We start from the raw sequence: 22,286 nt of genomic DNA on the forward strand, positions 1-22,286 counted from the left end.
TACCCTTGCCTCTGCCATATGACCAGTGGGTCAAGGAGGGTATCGCCGACTCTGAAGCAGACACTGTACCTCGTTTTGTACCATTCAGTGACGCACGCATAAGAGGCACAGTTTCAGACCAAGAGAGTGACAATATTCTGCAGGAAGCTGTGCCACCATCAACTCGACTGGACACCACTCAGCCTGAACTTTTGTTCCGAGACCAAACAGCACCTGGTCGTCTTCGTTATAATTTGAGACCTAGGCCCATGGACAAATAAAGATTTCCTTATTATTCCCTTTTTGACATTTTTTACTCTCCCATCTGAAAGACTTTCTTGATTTTTTGTTTTTCGAACCACCATCCGGGTTCTGCCGCAGGGTCGCGGTGCCAAGACTTTGGGGTACAGGCCGAAGACGTTAGGTCGACGGTTCTGGTTGGTCTAGGGCGTTTCCCTGGACTGACAGGTGTACTCCTCAGCAGAAGAAACTCATCCGCCGCGAGCGGCCCGAGTAGAGGATGGAGTTTTTTATGATGGAGAGACCCGTTGAGGAAATGAACTTTAAAGCAAGGATATGTAAAATTATGAAAAGTAAATGTTTTGTCTTTTTGTGCCTTTTTACACTGTGTAGTATAGTAATGTTTATTGTGGGATCTGTGTTTTTCTCCGCTCAAAAGCCCATTGCACCCACTCAACAGCCTATATCTCCTTCTACTGCCTCCTCTCACTCCTTTCACCCTTTGCCTGAGCACGAGCAGACTAGACGATCAGAGTTCGTAAATAACTCGTTTATCCAGCTCTTGCACCAGCACCAACTAGTAATGAATACGACCAATTGCTGGGTGTGTGGGTTAATGCCACATACCATTAACAAGGGTATTCCCTACCTGGTGCTGCCGTATAGTTACAATGGATCGTCATGGGCATTCCAGACCATGTTTCTCTATGCACTAGATACGTACTCCCCTCGCCAACCGCGTTCCATCAGACCCATCACCAATAATAAGGCTTTGATGAAAGGAGTTGCCGATATGAGTAGAGATATTGATGCATACTCGTCCATTCCCAAAGAAGAGTTGAGACCTTATGTAGGATGGAACGCGACGGGGTATAGTATTAGTCTGGGTGAAAGACAGCGAAAAATCTCGTCTCCAATCTGGGTCGTACCCCACATGAGACGGTTCTGCTTACAGGGTAATGGTCAGAATCCTAGAGCTCAACTGGGAAGAAGTGACTGTACTGAAACGTACACTTTCCCGTCACAGTTCTCCCCTGCGTTTTTAGCTGCTAAGGGCACATATTTCATCTGTAATGACCGAGCATATACATGGTTGCCCCCTGATTTCTCGGGCACATGTTATATTGCAAATTTGCTACCGCCTACATTTACTGCTGCCTCCGACTATCACAAGACCAGAGTTGTGAGAGGCGTGATTAGTAAGGAGGATACTGCCGGTCAGGAAGCGGGAGACTTCTTCCTGGGTTTCCTGCCGTTTTGGGGACCTATGGTCAATAGTAGGAACCTGCGACAACTGACACGTGTGGTTGAATCCACTATAAATGTAACGGCTGGTGCCCTTAGTAATCTGACAGCTGAGCTCCAATCGGATCGCCTCAAGGGGTATGCAAGGTTATTCAATCCAGTTGCTGCATTTTCATACCAGACAACGCTCCAACAGTGTACCAAGCCATCTCCAAGCTCCATAAAATATCTGAAGCCATACACGTGGATAAAGGAGATTGGTCACTGATGGGGTGGTTCTGGGAACTGATATCTGCCTGGGGTTGGAAAGTTCTGATGGTCATTGGAATGATCTTAGCCATCCTTTTCCTGTTCTGTCTGTGCATACAGTGCGCTCCTGCGATATGTGGCCTCTGTGCTACCTTATGTGTAAGGAAACCTGTATCGAGGGACGAGCTAAGTAGTAGGATGATGCTACAGCAACATCTCCATGACTTTGCGAACATTGACCTAGACTCGGATTGAGATGAGTGTAGTGATTGGCTATGTAAGGGCAAAAGGAGGGTCTGTCGTACTTTAATTTCTGGGACCGCGTAGGGGACAGGGCCCTACCCCTGTCTATCTCGATACTAGCGAACCGCAAATGGTAGATGCGGCGTGTACGAGTGTTTTATATACCGTTCTAGTTATAAATGCACTGTGTACACGTTATTCCGCTTCACTACGTGGGTTCCATTTTGGAAGCAGTGGCCATCTTGTCATTGCCCTCACATAAGCTATAATGGAGCAAACACGGGCCTCACAGTACATGTGCTTTCCCGTGACTTCTCTGTGACCTGGGCAGCTGGCTCTGCTGCCCCGGGTCAAACCGGTCTCACGAGCTCCCCTTCCTCCGTCCACCTGTGATTAGCATCAGGGCTTGACCCATCATAAAACCCTTTCATTCTACCGAAACCTCCGGCTAATCTCTTCCACACCTGCTTGTTCCTGCTTTATGACTTGTTTCCCAAAACAGGAGATGCTCATGTTTATTGGGGGGTCTGCCAACATCAAATGTTGGATCTGAACCTTACTGTGTAAATCATTGTGGGCTGGCCGAACTGGAATGTGGGATGGTCATTATGACTCTGCCTTTTCTTTGTAATATATACTTGTATATGACCGTATCATAAAACCTAGGAATGTATGCTTGAGGCCAGAAAAGGCCTATTTAAAGTGAAGTCCGTTTCTATGATTTTCAGCAGTCTCCTGAGAACATACACGCTGTTGTACTTCTAGGATACCTGTCATTGGTCTGCAGCCAATAAACGATTCTTTGACTTCACCCAGAAGACTCTGTGTTTCTGTAGGTCCGGAACAGGGTGAACCCAGAAGTCATAGGGTGTGTGCCCCTGCACCGCTGGGACTAAAATACCCAGTACTTCAGTTGCAATGAAGAAGTAAAGTACAATCTCTAGTGTAAAGTTTAACACACAAAATGCGGGTAAATATTTGTTGCAAATAGTTATTAGAATCTGTTTCCTGCAAGAGAAAGTTGCTCAGAATGTATAGAAACATGTAGATGATTCTATCTTTCCTATAATTACCTAAAGAGTGGAAAAACATAAATATATCCTTTCCGCTTATCACTGTTCAACTAGAAAACCATGGAAAAGCCATGTTTCATGTGTGTTTATTTAAACTGCAGATTAATTATGCTCTGTGACCTGACTTTTCTGTCCAAAACATGGCTTTGGCAGAAGGCATTGTGATGTCAGAACTCTACTGTAATACGTTACTAGCTTGAACAACTATGATCTTTATTTATTACAGGCAATTAGAGAAGTCAGAAGACACCTGCAATTAGGAAATTATAGACAGGCTTTTATAAAGGGATTTCAGGTGTGCGTGTGTGTGTGTGTGTGTGTGTGTGTGTGTGTGTGTGTGTGTGTGTGTGTGTGTGTGTGTGTGTAACTAAAACTCATGCTTTACTGCTTAGGACCTCACATCTTACATCACTCATAACGTGATCAGTGACATCACTAATGACGTCTCAAATTACATCACTGATGATATCATCCAGTGATTGGGCGTGTTTTGTAAAAGTTACTGTGTGTTAAACATATATATTAAGGTAAGTGGCTGTGGAAGTATGTGTATGGGTGAGTGAGTAGACATGTAAGTGGTGTATAGAAGAGTGAGTGCGTATGTGTGAGACTATACATAAGTGAGTGGGTGTGTGAGTTGTGGTATGGGCGAGCAAATGGGTGCGTCAGTGGATGTATGCTCAAGTGAGTGGCTGTGTGAGTATTTGTATGGGTGAGTGAGTGGGTGTGTGTAAGTGGCTGTAATAATGAATGAGAGGGTGAATCAGTGGTTGTATTGGTGACTCAGCAGGTACATAAGTGTATGTATGGGTGTGTGAGAAGGTAAATGAGTGGCTGTATGGGTGCATGAATGGATGTGTAGGTGGGTGTATAGATGAGTTAGTGGATGAGTGAATGTGTGTGAGTGGCTGTAGAGGTTAAGTAAGTGAGTGTGAGCGAGGTTGTTTGGGCGAGTATCTGCTTGTGTCAGTAACTGTATAGGTTCCTCTCCAAACCCACCGATATCAACTGCGGAGTACCCCAAGGCTCATCGCTCAGCCCCATGCTCTTCAACATCTACATGCCCCCCCTCACCGCCATTGTGAGACAGCATTGGCTCAGCATCGTATCCTACGCCAACGACACCCAGCTCATCCTCTCACTCACGAAGAATCCCAAAGACACAAGACTTTGCTTCCAGGAAGGAATGAAGAACATGGCAGCCTGGATGAAAGACAGCTGCCGGAATCTCAACTCAGAGAAGACCGAGGTCCCATCCTCGGAGCCTGCACCTCCACCTGGGACAACACCTGGTGGCCCTCTGACTGTGGGAATCCACCCACCCCTACAGACCACGCACGAAACCTCGGCATCATCCTCGACTCCTCCCTCTCCATGAACCGCCAGATCAATGCCGTCGCTTCCACTAGTTTCAATTGCCTGCGCATACTCCGCAAGACCTTCAAATGGATCCCCCCGACTGCAGAAGGACCGTCACTCATGCGCTCATAACCAGCAGACTGGACTACGGCAACAAAATATACACCGGAATCAACAGAACTCTTCTTTCCAAACTCCAAATCATCCAGAATACCACAGCCAGACTCGTCCTCGGGACACCATGTCACAAACACATGATCCAACACTTAGGAGACCTCCACTGGATCACCATCCAACTCCCCACCCACGCCTACATATCCCTCAACAACATCGGACCAAAATACATCAACAAGAGAGTATCCTTCCACGTACCCAAGAGGAACCTCCGCTCCGCCGACCTCGCCCTAGCAGAGGTTCCCTGCATCCGCAGAAACAGAACAGGCGGGAGAGCATTCTCCTACACTGCGGCCAAGACCTAGAACGAGCTCCCTGTGAACATCAGATGCTCCCCGACGCTGCACACGTTCAGGAAGGACCTCAAAACCTGGCTCTTCGACTGATCCGGAGCTGCTGCCCCCCCAGTGCCTTGAGACCCTCACAGGTCAGTAGCTCGCTCTATAAAACCCATGATTGATTGATTGATTGATTGAGTATATGTGATAGTATATGTATTAGTAAGTGAGTGGGTGTGTGAGTAACTGTATGGGTGAGTGAGTGGCTGTGGGAGTCACTGAAAGAGCGAGTAGGTGTGTAAATAGATGTATGGGTGACTACTTCAGTGTGTGAGTGGCTATATGAGTGGGTGTGTAAGCATTTGTAAAACTGTGTGAGTGGCTGTATTGGTCAGTGAGTAGTTGCATGAGTAGCTGTATATGTAAGTTACTGGTTGCATTAGTACATGTATGGTAAGTTGTTGTGTGAGTGGCTCTATGGATCAGTGAGTTGTTGTGTGAGTGTATGGGGTGTAAGTGGGTGTGTGAGTGGTTCTGTGGATAATGTCTTCAGTTATGTCATCAGTGATGTCATTTGAGATGTCATCAGTGATGTCATTTGAGATGTCATCAGTGATGTAATATGTGAGGTCATAAGCAGTGCATTGTAGGGGTGTAAGTTATAGGTAGCTGAGGTAACTATAACTGCTGAATTTCTCTTGTTTTGAACACGTTGAATCTGAGCCTAACTGTAATGGCCCTGTAACCATTTTTTTGTGTGTGAATTTCGAAGGTTTTTTTAATGTTATTTTCTAACTATACTGTCCCTGTAACCTTTGTTTTTTTCAATGAATTTCTAAGGGTTTTTAACTCTGTTTCCTAACTATATTGTCCCCGTAAACGTTGTTTTTTTCAGTGAATTTCGAAGGCTTTTTTCATTGTATTCCGTAACTATGATATGTTTGTAACCTTTGCTTTTTTTGTTGAAAAATGTTATATTATACATTAGAAGTGTTCAATGGTCTACTTGTTCATGCATTTATGTGTGTGAGTCTTTCTCATATGTCTCACATGTTTTAGTTCACTAATAGCAGATTTAAAAAACTTTGTGAATTCTGAGGAGATGCTGTGAAAATTGTGTTTTTTCATACAGTGTAAGACACATATATACACACATTTTAGAGGATGTTCGACTATAGGGGTATGCTAGTATAATGTTTAAACTTGTGTTTGTGAACTTATTTTATATGAAAACCATTTTTGCAATGTATTTTCTGTTTTCGCAGTGACGCCGGATGTCGCGTTGACATCGGTAATCGTGACAACTGCATATATTTTAAAAGTGAAAAACACATATATAGATACATTCTACAGTATGCTGGACAGTCGGGCTTTATTAGTATAATGTTTAAACTTGTATTTTTGTAGTTCGTTTATATAAAACTACTTTTGCATTCTTTTTTCAGATTTTTTGGCTTTGGTAATCGCAACGCTCACGTCTTTTTAGAAAAGTGTAAAAGTGTAAAAAATATATATACAGAAATTTTATAGTAGGTGTGACAATAGGTGCTTATTCGCTGAGATGCCGAATGTCGTGATAATGTCGGTAATCACATGTACGTGTCCTTTAAAAAAGTATAGAACACACATTCTACAGTATGTTCGACAATAGGGATTTATTAGTATAATGTTTAAACGTGTGTTTCTGTACTTGTTTTATTTAAAACTACATTTGCCTTCTATTTTCCGATTTTTTTGCTTTGGTAATCGCGACGGCCACGTCTTTTTTAAAAAGTGTAAAAAAGATATATACAGAAATGTTATAGTATGTGTGATAATAGGTGCTTATTAACATGACGCTTAAACTTATGTTTCTGTGTTTAATTTAGCGAAAATTACTTTTATATTCCATTTTGGGTGTTCACAATGACGTTTATGCTCTTCAAGATCAAGGATACCTTTGCAGAATTAATGAATCTTTTCCCTCACACTGTCCTGATTTACTCCAACATATGCCAAGGGCAGAAATGGAAATGGTCTAATCAATTCTGTTGACAAATTGACGAAGCCAGGAAACATGTTAATACAACAGGTTCTGCATTTCTCAGAGACAATAATATGGGCTGTATCTTCAACAACAACCTGCGTTTTGACATGAATTGACTCTATAGAATGACTTTACAGATGAAGACAACCAGTGTTTATAAGCAAACTAAAACTCTGCATCCGGACTTATGTGTAGCTGTCATTTACACTCAATCAATCAACACAAAGGCTCTTGTTAGGGCCCCCTAGTGCCCATATTATTGTTCATTTTCTTTATCAATAGATTTTCAATTTTTGTACATATTTGCAGTGACGTCTCGATGATCGCAAATACCTTGCAAAAACACAAAAGGAGACATTCAATAGCCAGCAGCACATTTAAAATGTATAACTACAAAATTGATAGTAACCATCAAACACATTACTATCTAAATAAGTCTAAAACAACATCTATAACTCTCTCAATGTGTATGACTGAGTGAGATTTGTGACTGGGTACACACGTGTGTCAGTGATTGAGTGGGTGTACAAGTTTTTGAATGGGCCTCTGAGTGTGTCCATGAATCTCTGAGTGGGCGGATGAGTCTCTGAGTGGGTCTCTGGGTGAGTGCATGAGTCGCTGAGTGGATCTCTCAGTGACTCTTTCAGTGACTGAATGACTGTCTGAATGGGTCTATAAGTGCAGCATGAGTGTATGTGAGTGGGGCATGAGTCAATGAGTGTGCTTGTTAGTAGATGTGTAAGTCAGTAAGGATCTGTGAAGAAGTACATGAATCTCTCAGTGGGTCTCTGAATGGGTGAATGACTCTCTGAATGGGTCTGTGACTGGGTGCATGAGTCCTTGAGTGGGTCTCTGAGAGGGTGCATGAGTTTCTGAGTGAGTCTGTCACTAACTGTATGTGAATATAAGTGACTGTGAGTGGCTGCATCACTGTCTGTGTGGGTCTGTGAGTGGGACCTGAAGGTTTGTAAGTGCGGCATACATCTCTGAGTAGACTTGTGAGTTGGTGCATAAGTCAGTGTGGGACTGTGAAGGGGTGCATGAGCCTCTGAATGGGCCTGTGACTGGGTGCATGAGTCACTGAGTGGGTGCATGAGTCTGTGAGTCTCTGTTTGGATGCATGATTTAAGAGACTACAACAAGTGTTGGATGTTGGGATCTGTAGTACGTTTTCTCAGTATTATCTCCTTCCTATGGGTTCTTTGCTTTAACATGCCGTTCCTGTATTTTCTTCCCCTACAAGTAGTGCGCATGGAGGGGCGTTTGCAGAGTGGTAGAGAAAGAGGGCATGGCCTCCTACTAGGTGTCAGCAATCCTGCTGTTTGGGACTTACTGGAGATAACAGGAGGGGTAGTTGGCCCCCAAGGATGTCCTTGGGAGCCAACTACTCCTCCTGTTATCTCCAATAAGTCCCACACAGCGGGATTGCTAAGGGGTCTTCGGACTCCACGCCCCTTTTCTCCACCACTCTGCAATTGCAGCTCAGGGTGCACTGCTGGTTGGGAGAGAAAGTCCACTTTACTCTTGAGGGACCTTGAGGGCCAAGAAGCCCTCTTGATACCTTCTGTAAGTCCTACACAGCAGGATTCCTGAGAGCTGGTTGGAGGCCCAACCCCCTTGGGCTGGTTGTTTTTTCATTTGAGTATCTAAGAATTAAAAACCAACATAAAGAACCTACTGATGTCGACCACAGCTTACTTTACAACAGAAATAATTACATTTGTGTACTTATAATTTTGAATGTGTGCCCGGGACTTTGTTTCAATGGCCCAACCCCCTTTCTCCACCACTCTAGTTAAAAAAAAATAGAAATTCACTGAAAAAAAACAAAGGTTACAGGGACTTTATAGTTCAAAATTAGCATTTAAAAAAACTTTGAAATTCACTGAAAAAACCAAAGCTTACAAGTACGTTATAGTTAGGCTCAGGTGTTACTCGTACAAAACCAGAGAAATTCATCCGTTATAATTAGTGAGCTAACTATAACTCACGACCTGCAATGCACTGCTTATGACCTCACAGATTACATCACTCATGACATGGTCAGTGACATCACTGATGACATCACTGAATAAATATGTGAGAGGCGCATAGCCTCTGAGTTCTGCTGCCTGAAACTACAAGGACTGCTGGAATCTGAAAGTGCAACTAAAGGCCCTGCACTCTCAATAACTGCTTTGGCTGCACAGTTTGGTATCACAGCCCTGGGGACTGTGCCCTGCTTCAAGAAAGATTAAGGCGTGGACTCCCTGCAGCTACTGGTAAACAGAGCCCACCTGCATCATCTCCACCAAGATTGCCCAGCCTGGAGTGTGTTTAGTAGACTTTTAAGGATTTTGCCAGGTGCACTGTGGGAACTGTGATACAGACCTTCCAGAGACCATCCAGGAGATTCCAGACCTGTTGATTAGTGTTTTGGACAATATGAACCCACAAGGAGACCACAGGCAGCACCTTGGAGAACTTTAGAGCCGTTTTGGGAAAAAGCACCATAAGGAGACCCACTCAACAGGGAGAGTCAAGCCGGCCTTCTTTAATTGCAACCCAGCCTGGACTGCAGGTTCGTTCCGCCGAAAATCTCTGGAGCTCCTACTTCCAAGATTTGACCGGGCCTTGTGGAAACTCTCCAAATCCGGCCTGGTGAAGCGTAACAAGTGCCCTCGGATGAAAAACTCCAGAAACTTTTCTAAGTGTGAAGGTAGAATTTTGACTGGGGCCTCCCGCTTAGTGTATCCAATTAGGGCTCCATTGCAGTCGGTCTGAATTTTTTACTTAATCCGGGTCAAGCACGACCAGATGTCCCAGAGTGGCATTATAGGTTTTTGAGCTTTTTAAGGTTTTAAGCACTATCTAGCTGTCCCCTACATTGGATTATTGTCGTTTTGGTGTCTATTTTGCCATAAAAATATTTACTATTTTTATAAATTGGTGTGGGATCTTCATTGTGTGTTGTGTCTTACTTATTTGATGTATTGGTGTTTTAAATGGTTTAAATACCTGTCTCCTAAGTTAGGCCAAACGGCTTGGTTACAGCTACCAAGGGTTGAGCAAGGGACTAATTTATTCAGACCATTACTGGACACTATACTATTTTAGTGGATTTATTACTGGTGGTAGGTGAATACTTATCCCTACCAATAACCCATTTTCCAACACATTTGCTTCGCCTCCCTTGCCCTCGCTTAGACTCTGCACATCCACCATAACCACAGAGGAGACTGATCCTTTTACCACCTCAACGCCAAGTCTTGGAACGACCTCCCTCTCCACAACCAGACTTCACTCTTACTGAAGGAGTTCAGGAACAGACTCAAGATGTGGCTTTTTGACTAAAGCCCAGCAGCCCAGCGCCTGGATACCCTCTCAGGTGATATGTCACGCTTTACAAACACTGACTGATCGATTGATTTCATAAAATGTTCTATCTATTGCTTTGCTCAGCTCACTGACCTTTTGCTTCTTTCTACCACAACACACAGCATAGGGCGATGGCTCAGCATCACTTAATCATCAACTGACTTCATTATAAGCATCTGAAATTTAGTGAAACACATGTATAGTGCTACTCAAAAACCAGTTCACTAAGAATAAAGCATAAGGCACTTGAATTTACCAATGATTGCTAGTATCCATGTATACTAGGATGTCAACACAATACAACATGTATCGAAAGTTGAAATATTGACTCATAATAAACTAGCTTTGGCATATTTACTTATCCTATTTAAAAAGAGCACAACTCATTAGAGTAGAAAAAGTGCATATGTATATTTTTATAGAGAGAGACACTTCTCATCTTTGGGAAACACATTTGAAGCAGTTGCATCTTATTTGAAATGGACATCTAGCAACATATTGGAGCACCTTATAAGGGACATCTTTTCAAATCTTCAAGGACTGCAGCCTTGTTAAAGACTGCAAGCAGCTGTTTCTCCCTAAAGAGGGACATGTAGTAATGACTTGAAGCACTGTGGCTATGAAAAAGGCTTGGCCTATTGGTTTTGCCAATACTTGTCCTTCCTGCTTTTTTCCTTTTCCATTGCTTTCCCAACATTTTGTTCCTTCTTCTTTCTCTACCTTTCTCTCTCTTGATCTGAGTCAAAGGGGCCGATTACGATCTCGTCAGGAAAGGCTCTGAACAGAATTTTGATTCTTAGAATCCGATTCGAGGCCTATGTTCGTGACCAAATTGGTCACCTTTAAGGGTGACCGACTAAGATGCAAAGAAGCCGTCCGGGCTGACGGAATCAGTTCCGAACAGAATTCAGGCAGCCCGAGTCATTTAGATCCGAATCGTACAGCCCAATGGAGACGGTTTCCAAACAAGTGAGTACGATGACCTATTCATGTTGTAAATAAAACAGCGATATGATTAAGCATTCACTGAAGACATGTGCTCTTCATGTCTGAATTACGTTTTCTGCTTTATATTGACTAATGTTCAGACTCCATTTTGCTTAGCCATCCGCCATTTTGTATTGCCATGAAACCACGTGCTCTGCACGAGAAGAGTCTTACCTCTTCATTAGTCACTCCCGAGATCTGCCTAGCAACAGTCTATGAATAACTCCTTTGTGCGTTTAGTGCATGTTCAGAACTGACCACATCTGTCACTGATTAGGCTTTGCTTGAATGTGTTTTCGCGGGTGTCAGGAACTGTTAACTCCACCCATGTATTGATCATGCACTGAACATGTCCATATAAGGCCATAAATCTTGCTTCATGTTGTATCCGCTTACTTTTGAGCCCCCCTATTGTGTATAAAAGGGGACCATGTGCACAAGTTCTTTGTCCTACTCTGTGCAATACTGTAAAGTGTTGTATAGGTTGTAGGACCACCTTTGAAGGTTAATAAACTTTGTCTTTGTATTTGCAGTTTCCGTGCCAACTTCCCTCTAGTACTTTGTACACAGAAGGGCGAACCCTTTGTACTTGCGGGCCTAGCTGGGGCCTGTACTCATCAATTGGCGCCCGTCACGTGGGGCTCATCGGAGACTCGGATGCTCGAAGGACTGGTCGTGACGAAGGAGTGGAACCTTGCCGGGGACGTGATCACTGCCATCGGTGTCTTTAGTCCTGGCATCCCGAGGCTTTCTTCCTTCCCTTCCGAGCTGACCATCTGGGTGGCGCCGGTCCTCGACTGAGACATCTTCTGTCGGTTTTGTCGTGCAATGGCCGTTTTGGGCGAATTTGGAACTTGGCAGTTGGAATCTGGACGCTCTTGATTGGTAAGAACCGCTGTACGGTACTTGCTGCGAGCTTTTGTGAAGCCTGGGTTGGCAAGGATTTTATTTTATTTGTGATGACCGGTCATATTTTGAAATAAGTAATGTGAAAATATATGCGTTGCAACACATATAGGCAGGTAATGTGGAGAAATTTCTCCAGGGTTGTTTGAATTTGAACGGCGCAACGTTTAAGTGCCATTTTTTGGATAATATTGCATATTTTGCACTATTCTTGAACATGCCTGCTTTGAGCACACTCCGTAAGTGGTGCTGCTGTTTTGGAAACCGGTTAAGTCTTGAGGAATCTGAATAAAAGAAGAGAGGGACCCCTTGGTGACCCAAAGGACTAGGGTTCAAAACAATGAACAATTTGAGCAATATTGTCCTCTGGGAAAAATTAGATATTTATGAAAGAATTCTATCCACATCATTCCCTCATAAAACTTTTGAGTACGTTATCATACAATCACAACCACACACCTCAATTTCACCCAATATTGGCACAAAATTTTTTTGTGTATAGCAATTATATTCACTATTAAGTTTATTAAAAACCAGACATTTTTCCATACGTTATATCATGAAATACATTAGACACTATAAAAACAAAAAATATGTATCGATCTGAGAAAGTCAATCTAAAAATATTGGGAGCTAAATACCCAATAATCTATGTCAACATAATTAAAAACATGAGTTCATTATAATCAGTATATTCTTATACGAGAGTGTACAATAGACAATTAGACTTTGTCATTCCAGGCCACAATTTCTAGACCCAACTTCTTTACATATACACCTTACTGCGTTCCTCTCATTGTACGTCTATGGTGATATGAAGGGAATACATTTGTGGCTATAGGAAAAAGCGTCGACGCGTTTCGAAGGTGTAATGCGCATAAAACCTTCTTTTTCAAGACAGTAATGTTCCTCCTCTCGTTCTTATTTGTGATTTGAAAATCTACAAAATGTAAATACAAACATTATACTACATTGTTATGGAAATGCCTAACCAGCAACCATCCTCATATATCTCTAATGCATAAAATTTCAAGACCCAGAACAACAATTTTTTGTGCATCCATCCTCATATATCTTTAGTATATAACATTTCAAAACCCAGATCAACAATTTTTTATGATGACAGACATTCCACTACATTGTTATGGAAATGCCTGCTTAGTGACCTTTCTCATATCCTTCTGGTATAAAAACAATTTTTATCAAAACCCTAGTCAACAATTTTTTATGCCAATATCGTGAATCCACAATGGGTATGCTTCAATCATTCAAAATGACCACACATACCATCCCTTGTTGAGTCATCAAATAAATCCATACATAACACACACTTTATCATCCCAAGTCCGAAACGATATCTAACTCTTTTTGTAAGAATTCACTTCCTACCTCGTGTATTCTTATTCTTTATTTCCTTTAGTCGAGCCTCTGATTTCGCTGTACATTAAAAATCATGGTGCATCTTCTATTTCAATGTTGCATTGCCTATCGAAAAAATAATTATCTGAACCAGCCCCCCCAGAGGGGACTCCTAATAGGGACATGTACGTGAAGCACGGTCTTTCCCCTATAATGCACAGCACATTGTGGAGGAAATATACCAAGAAGGATCCTGAGTTGCGCTGGCCTTTATATGGATCGTTTGATATGCGTAAGATTGAGTATGTGGAACAGTGTATATGTAAGCGGCGTGCAAGACAAGACATGTTTGAATGTATACGATTGTGGGTGAAAGAAGTGCGTGAGCGCGAGAAATGTGAAAAAACGCTGAGTGACAAAGAACAACGGAAAAAGGAACATGTGAAAGCACAGGAAGCGAAAAAGCGTGAGGAAAAAGAACGGGCGGAAAAACAGGAGAAAGAGCACAGGTTGCAAATATAGGGTCAATATGCTGTTCGGCAGCCTCTTTATCCTGTCCTTACTAATCTTGAAGATGATTTTTCTCTATTAGATCGTTCTCCGCCACCTTATGTTGGCCCGTCCGCTCCGGGAGTCAAGGATTCTGGATTGCTCAAGGAGAAGGTAGACACCCGGTCCATGTTATCAACTGATCGCATGGGTGAGCTTCGGAAAGTTTCTTTTCGTGCGCTTAAAAATAAACTATCTCTCGCTGAATTATTGTCGTCTTTGGAAGGATGGCAGGATAGGGAAAAGTTATACTTTGCTGAAACCTTTTCTGATGAAGTGGTTACTGCTTTTCGGAAATACTCTGATGTTTTTGAGCCTGATGATATAGTATTAGATTCTAAAGCATTACGTAACGGTGTCCTTTCTCCCTCTAAGGTACCCGATGCGGTTCGACGGCTGTTTGCGTTACGGGACGAGATTTTTCAACTCAAAGAAAAAGCGCGCCAAAAGAAAGAGGAGGAGGAGCAATCGAATCCAAATGCAGGCGGAAAGCAGTCGTCTATCATTCATTCAGATAAGATTGAACTAGTGCATGCTAAGCCGATGCGAGAGGCAGCGCCTCTGTACGTTCCTCCTAAGGGAGCGGGAACTAGTTCGGATATGTCTTCCCCTGATGCTAGAGGATATTTTGTGGTACAATTGGGTTTATCCTCCTTGGCATAGGGCTGATGTTATGGCATTGAAGAATGCACTACCCGATCCCCGAAAGAATCCTGCCGCCTTTTATGAGGAAGTTGAGGGGGCTTTAAATTCTTGTACTATGACCTTAGCAGATATAGATTTGTTCTTTGGGCTTATTTTACCACCGGATATGTGGCGATCCGTACGGAAAGTGGATGATCTAGCTGTTTTTAAAGCAAAATGGTCTGACATTGAAGATGAGGATAGAGAGAGAAAACCCGCGCAAAAGCCGCCCCAGGTTATTTTAGATCTCCCAGCTGCTATTTTGACTAAGTTAAAAACGATTATTCCCCCTAAAAAGATTGACTGGAATATACTAGCCTCATGCAAACAGAAGGTTGATGAATCAGTTACTGATTTCTTTACGCGGTTTGAGGAAACATTTCATGATTTTAGCGGTCAGTCACTTACGGATGATACGGGTCGACATCTTTTTGTTGATAAATATGTGTCGAATTTATTGCCAGGAGTAGCAGCTCGATTAAAAGCGAGTGAAAGCTCTTGGACAACATCGTCTCCGGCATCCCTCCTGACGATGGCTCAGTATTACGAGCGTCAGGAACAAGAAGCGAAGGGTAACGAAGAGAAGAAGTCGAAAGATTTAAAAAGAAAGGTGATGTTGGCGCAAGTGTATGGTCTGCCTCACCGGGGTTCTGAGAGAGGTGGAAGAGGATTTTTGGGTCCCCCTTTTGGTCGCCCAGATGTAACTAAGGATCAATGTGCGTATTGCAAACAGTTGGGTCATTGGGCCAGGGATTGTCCGGTATTACACGCACAGTGCCAGGGGCGTGGCCAGGGGCCGGTGAGAGGTAGAGGGGGTTTTTCGGGCCCCAGACGACATTCAAATGATCGTGCTCGATTTGATTCTAATATGCGGCCACGTGATGGGTCTAATGTGTTTGATCGACGAAACCAGTATCAAATGTCCGATTATGAACGCCCTGGGTATCACGATTCGCAGCATGCATAGGATTGCGTAGGATGGGGGGAGGAATCAGTTGAAGTGCCAGTAGATCAGAGGGGTCCTTATGTTACAGCACATGTTTTGGGTTCTACTGATCAGTTTTTGGTTGATACAGGAGCTACTCGTAGCGCTCTGTCCAAACAATTGGTTCCGAGGGCTTCCCTGACTAGCTTAACGGTTACATCGATAGGGTTCGATGGCACACCTTCACTTAGCCCATTATCACAACCCCTTGCCTTTCATGTTAATAAGTTTTCTACACTCTGTCCGTTTTTGCTTTCCCCGAACACGCCTGATAACATTGTGGGTCTGGATATGCTCAAACATTTCAGAGCCACAATCCGTTGCTCCCCTGAAGGCGTGCGTGTGATTTTAAACGATAACTATCCCATGACAGGAAGGATGTGTGTGGTGGCAGAGGATACCGCATTGGCTTCTCTACCCCGTACTCTGTGGGCCACCTCGGACACTGATGTGGGACAGATGGTTATCTCACCGGTACACATTAGGGTGAAGGAGGGAGCTGTGTTACCACGCCTACCTCAATATCGCATTTCACAGGAGGGGGAGGAGGCACTCACGCAGATAGTACAGGATCTCATTAAGGTGGGGGTGGTGGAGGAAGTTCCATACAATGTCTGCAATAGTCCTATCCTTCCGATTTTGAAGAAAGACACTGATACTAGGATTTATCGGTTTATTATTGATTTGAGGGAGGTGAATAAGATAGTGATCCCTCAATACCCAGTGGTTTCTGACATCACGACATTGCCTACTCTGGTCCCGCCAACGGCGACCACGTTCTCTGTTAACTTGAAAAATGCTTTCTTTTTGATTCCTATTCATCCTGATAGCCGATACCTTTTCGGCTTCACTTTGAATAATCGTTCATATCGATTTTGTAGAGTTCCTCAAGGCTACACAGAAAGTCCTAGCATTTACAGTCAAGCATTGAAATGACAGTTGGATTCCTTTGTTTTACCTGAAGGGGTGACCCTCATACAATATGTCGATGACATCTTGTTGGCGGCCGATACTCCTGAGCAATGTGAGAAGTGCACGTTATCCTTACTTTCCTTTTTGGCATCGCACAATCACAAAGTATGAAAGAAAAAATTACAATTCTGTAGACCAAAGGTAACCTACCTAGGTCACCTTTTGTCTAAGGAGGGGCGTGCACTCACATTAGATCGCATTCAAGCAATTTTGGACACACCAGTACCTTCCACACAGAAGGACGTGCGTGCATTTTTGGGATTCACTTCTTTTTGTAGGCAATGGATACTGGGTTTTTCACACATAGTTAAACCGCTGTTGGCACTTTTGACGAAAGACACTCCAACTCCCCTTCCCTGGTCAGACGAGTGTGGAAATGCTTTTCAACAATTACGACAAGCCCTTTGTTCAGCACCAGTGTTAGGCACCCCTGATTATATGAAGCCGTTTACATTGTATGTACATGAAAGAGATGGATGTGCGTTATCAGTTTTAGTGCAGATGCACGGCGACAAGCAGCGCCCTTGTGCATATTTCTCGGCAGTACTTGATCCTGTTGCCAGAGCGTTGCCTGGTTGTTTTCGCTCGGTTGCGGCGACAGCTGTGTCAATACGCCAAAGCGAAGGAATTGTGTTATCTCATAAGCTATTGGTGCTGGTCCCCCATGCTGTTGATGCCCTGTTGAATCAGACAAAGACGCAGCACTTAACTAGTGCTCGTCTAACAGGATATGAGCTGACGTTGTTGGCTCCTCATATCAAATTGAAGAGATGCGAAACACTAAACCCAGCCACATTGTTGCCATTTCCGGAGACTCAGCCTGAGGCACAAGAAGCACATGATTGCATCTTTGTAACTGAGGAACAGACAAAGGGTCGTATTGATCTCCAGGATACGCCCTTTACAGATGTAGATGGAGAACTGTGGGTGGATGGGTCGTGCCTGAAGCTACCAGATGGCACGACTTCAGCGGCGTATGCAATCACCACGTTACAAACAGTAGTGGAGACAGCACGCATACCACAGAAATCAGCTCAAGAAGCGGAACTGATAGCATTAACACGAGCATGTGAGCTTAGTGCAGGATTGTGTGTGAATGTCTATACAGATAGCCGCTATGCCTTCGGGGTAGCGCACAATTTTGGCCTACTCTGGAAGGTGAGAGGGTTTCTAACATCACATGGAGCACAGATAATGAACGGAGAGTTAGTTCACAACCTCTTGACTGCATTAACATATCCAAAGAAGATTGCCAAAGTTAAACGCAATGCACATAAAAAAGTGATAGATAAAATCGGAGAAGGGAATGCTCTGGCAGATCGAGTAGCACGAGATACTGCGATGCAGCCTGACTCCACTGCAATGTATGTTGTGAAGTCGCAGGCTGAAAGATGGCACGATGCTAGGAGAGAAGTGTTAGAGATAAAGAGGACAGCTTCCGATAAAGAACGGGAGCAATGGTCTAATGACGGAGAATTGGACGATGAAGGTTGTTGGAGAAATAAGCAGATGGATAAATGGAAGTTACCCATAGCTTTTGTACAACCTATGGTTCAGATGGCACATGGGCTAGCTCATGTTGGAGCTTCCGCAATTGTAAAATTGCTCACACGAGTTTGGGAGCATCCAGAGATTGCTAGCACGGCAAAGAGAGTGGTGCAGACTTGCATGATTTGCCTAAAGTACAATCCAGGAAAAGGGACACGAACTCCAGCAGGAGGATTTGCAACACCCACTGCACCTATTGAAGTTTTGCAAATGGATTATATTCAGCTTGAACGCTGTAATAATCTGAAGTATGCCCTAGTAGTGGTTTGTGCCTTCAGCAAATGGATTGAGGCATACCCTATGAAAGACAATACTACAATTACTACAGCCAAGGTGTTATTGAAGGAGTTCTTCCCTCGATATGGGATTTGTAGATTGTTATGGAGTGATAACGGACCTCATTTTATAGCAGACGTTATCAAGTATGTCCTGAAAGGATTGAGAATCACACAGAAATTCCACGCAGTGTTTCACCCTCAGTCTGCTGGATTGGTTGAGAAGTACAACGGCACTCTGAAGCTTAAGATAGCGGAAATACAAGCTTCCACTTCTCTGACTTGGCCGGATGCTTTACCTCTGGCATTATTGTCAATCAGATCTGTACCGCATTCTCGAACCGGTCTCACGCCATATGAGATCGTGTTTGGATGTCCGATGAACATTTGGGGCCCACCGAAACCAAAGTCAGTGTATGATGTACCTTGTGTAATGATGAGTGATTATCTGGCACAGTTAACTGATAAGTTGGTCTCTATTCATCAACAGGTTCGAGAAGCGCTCCCTGCCTGGTCCACAGGTGAAGGCCACGATCTCCGGGCCGGAGATTTTGTTTTGGTGAAATCGTTTGAGAGAGCGAGCAGTCTAGAGCCGAGGTGGTGCGGTCCCGAGCAGGTCTTGCTTGTCACAAGAACGGCTGTCTGGGTCTCCAACCGCAAAAATTGGATCCACTCTATACACTGTCGTGGAGTGCCACCCAGATTGGTGGAGCCTGCTGTATTGACCGACCATCGAGAAATCCTGACTGCGAAGAAAGGCCGTGCTTTGGAACCGGACGACACTGAGGAGCTCTTCCCGGAACAAGCGACCCCTGGAGTAAGAAGATATCACCTCAGACCGAGGAAGTGAATTTCTGAGTATCAAAATACGTTGTCAGAGCAGCCCACTGGGTTAGTGAAATGGAGAGCCGATGAGGCAAGGGGGGGATCAGCCCTGCACTAGTGTAGCGACACCCGTCGTGGCCCGATGGTGAAGAAATCAACCGCTGCCTAGGGGGTAGAGTTCTGACAACCTTTCTAATTTCAGGAAGATATTGATATTTGTTTGAAAATGGAGAAGAAGAAAAATTTTGTGCGACAGGTTTCGTTGTTGCTATAGCAATTGCTGCTACAACCACGTGGTTTGTTGAGGATGTAATTCCTGCCCGTGAGTTGCTTGTTGTGTCTACTCCAGTGCCTGAGGAGCACTACTTCTACACCCTTCCATACCAAGAATTGAAGCATCGCCAGTCCTATCTGAATAATACTTTCATCCAGATGCTGCATCATACCCACGTTGTTACAAATGCTACAAACTGTTGGATATGTGGTATGATGCAAGCCCATCAGAAGAAAGGGGGAACACCATTTATACCTCTCCCTTTCTCCCATAATGGCTCTTGTAGAGCATGGTACACTTTGCTTTTTGCCACACGAAAACCTACAGTGGGACGATTACTCTTCAGACTTAACAAAGAGTGTCATCAGGATAAAGAAGGCTACCCACAAGCCAATGGAACAATATGGGAATGGGAAGAATATCGACCAGACAATGAATCGATTCCCTACATCTTTACGAATACTAGAGACACTAATGGAAACGAGAAATTTGTAATTTCAGTGGCACAAGCCCAAGCGGACATGTGTATCCAAAGCGTTGGTCATATTCCTGTTGGTGTCAGTGATTGTATTGTTGTACTAAATATAGACGGATTAAATAACAGTACATTTCTGGCCTCCCACAATACCTTTTTTGTGTGTGGTAATAAAGGTTACTATCGTTTGCCTGCCGGATGGTCCGGGGTATGTTATGTGGCATTTTTATTACCCCCTGTATTCTTAGCACCTGCGTCTTATCATAAAGACTTGAAGTTATTAAACGATGTAACCGTAAATAGGTATAAACGCACACTATCTGTTGATGACGTTGACCAGACGGATACCAGTTTGCAACAGTATATTGATTTTAATCTAGGACTGTTTTCTTTGTTGGAGCTGCCCTGAATAGTAGGAAGGTTCGACGATTAACTAGGGTTGTAGAGGCTGTGACGAATCAAACTGCTGCTGCTGTCGGGAACATTACGGAAGAATTGCAGATCACCAGAATTGTTGCATTACAGAATCGTATGGTATTAGACATTATGTTAGCAGATAGAGGTGGAGCATGTAGAATTATAGGAAGTAGTTGTTGTGTGTTCATCCCGGATCACACACCATCAGTTTATAAAGCTATTAATAAATTGCATACAATTGCTGCCGACATTCATACAGAAAATGGCACTTGGACCTTTTCTGGATGGTTTTGGACCTTAATTACTACATGGGGATGGAAAGTTCTTACTGGTCTATGTATTATTGTAGCAATTTTGTTCACATGTTGTATGTGTATTTAATGTGGTCCTATGATGTGTTCCCTATGTGTTTCATTCTGTATCCCCAATAAGAAAGCTGTTGCCGATGTCACCTATCAAAAGAGCATAAACAAAGAAATAACTGAGATGATGAGAATCGATATAAATGATGATTATCTCGATTATCCTAGCAAGCCGAATGTCTTCAGCAAATGCTGAAAGGGTCGTCTGTTGTAAATAAAACAGCGATATGATTAAGCATTCACTGAAGACATGTGCTCTTCATGTCTAAATTACGTTTTCTGCTTTATATTGACTAATGTTCAGACTCCATTTTGCTTAGCCATCCGCCATTTTGTATGGCCATGAAACCACGTGCTCTGCATGAGAAGAGTCTTACCTCTTCATTAGTCACTCCAGAGATCTGCCTAGAAACAGTCTATGAATAACTCCTTTGTGCGTTTAGTGCATGTTCAGAACTGACCACATCTGTCACTGATTAGGCTTTGCTTGAATGTGTTTTCGCGGGTCTCAGGAACTGTTAACTCCACCCATGTATTGATCATGCACTGAACATGTCCATATAAGGTCATATATCTTGCTTCATGTTGTATCCACCTACTTTCGAGCCCCCCTATTGTGTATAAAAGGGGACCATGTGCACAAGTTCTTTTTCCTACTCTGTGCAATACTGTAAAGTGTTGTATAGGTTGTAGGACCACCTTTGAAGGTTAATAAACTTTGTCTTTGTATTTGCAGTTTCCGTGCCAACTTCCCTCTAGTACTTTGTACACAGAAGGGCGAACCCTTTGTACTTGCGGGCCTAGCTGGGGCCTGTACTCATCATTCAGACAGCCGTTCCGAAGCTATTTGGCCGTGACAAAATGCCTGTGGGAATGGGAATTTAGGGGCCACCAGCAGACTCCCCTTCACCCGTATGCCTTCGGATGGGGCCCATGGGGGTACCCAAGGAACCCCCCTTCCCAACCATGCACAGTGTGGCAGGCACCATCGGATGCCTGCCACAGGTTGCAAGGTCTTCCCCACCCACCCCTTTTTTCAATGGGCACCTGTGTTCTCATTCGGAACACAGACTCCCATTGAAATCAATTAGAGTCCAACCAAACTGAGTCCATAACCATCTGGACACATCTTAATCTATCGGTAAGACTCCCAGAATACGAATCGCTCAGAAAGCATTCCTAACCCGTTTCGGTGGGAATGCTTTCCTGATGATATCGTAATCAGTCCCATGGTCTGATAATGAAAACACACTTGATGCTCTTATTGAAAAGGCACCAACATCATAACTTACATAGTCGTTTTCCAGTTGTCTTTTCTCTCATCAGCATGCTTTCTAAGCAGCCACGTTGTCTCCAAAACCTCATTTCCATTGTCATCCACAAAGCACTGCCCGGTGAAGACTGTCATTGATTCTGAAGAAGAGAGAGAATACACAGTGTGTTCA

The 22,286-nt window shown here is 43.6% G+C and overlaps 1 protein-coding gene across 3 annotated transcripts in view; it reads right to left on the bottom strand.

Moving 5' to 3' along the window:
• The window catches only part of LOC146863682 (avidin-like), a 123,823-nt gene that overhangs the window by 51,846 nt on the left and 49,691 nt on the right, over positions 1-22,286 (bottom strand). For 2 of the 3 annotated variants that reach the window (XM_085627816.1, XM_085627814.1), the window contains exon 2: positions 22,134-22,254. In XM_085627816.1, coding sequence (XP_085483942.1) covers positions 22,134-22,254 — 121 coding nt within the window. Of the gene's footprint in view, positions 1-12,661; positions 13,057-22,133; positions 22,255-22,286 lie in introns of those variants that run through there. The other variant, XM_085627817.1, reaches the window with a different exon arrangement.

The sequence above is a fragment of the Triturus cristatus genome, chromosome 2_1 (genome assembly GCF_964204655.1).
Source record: "Triturus cristatus chromosome 2_1, aTriCri1.1, whole genome shotgun sequence".
Classification (NCBI taxonomy): Eukaryota; Metazoa; Chordata; class Amphibia; order Caudata; family Salamandridae; genus Triturus; species Triturus cristatus.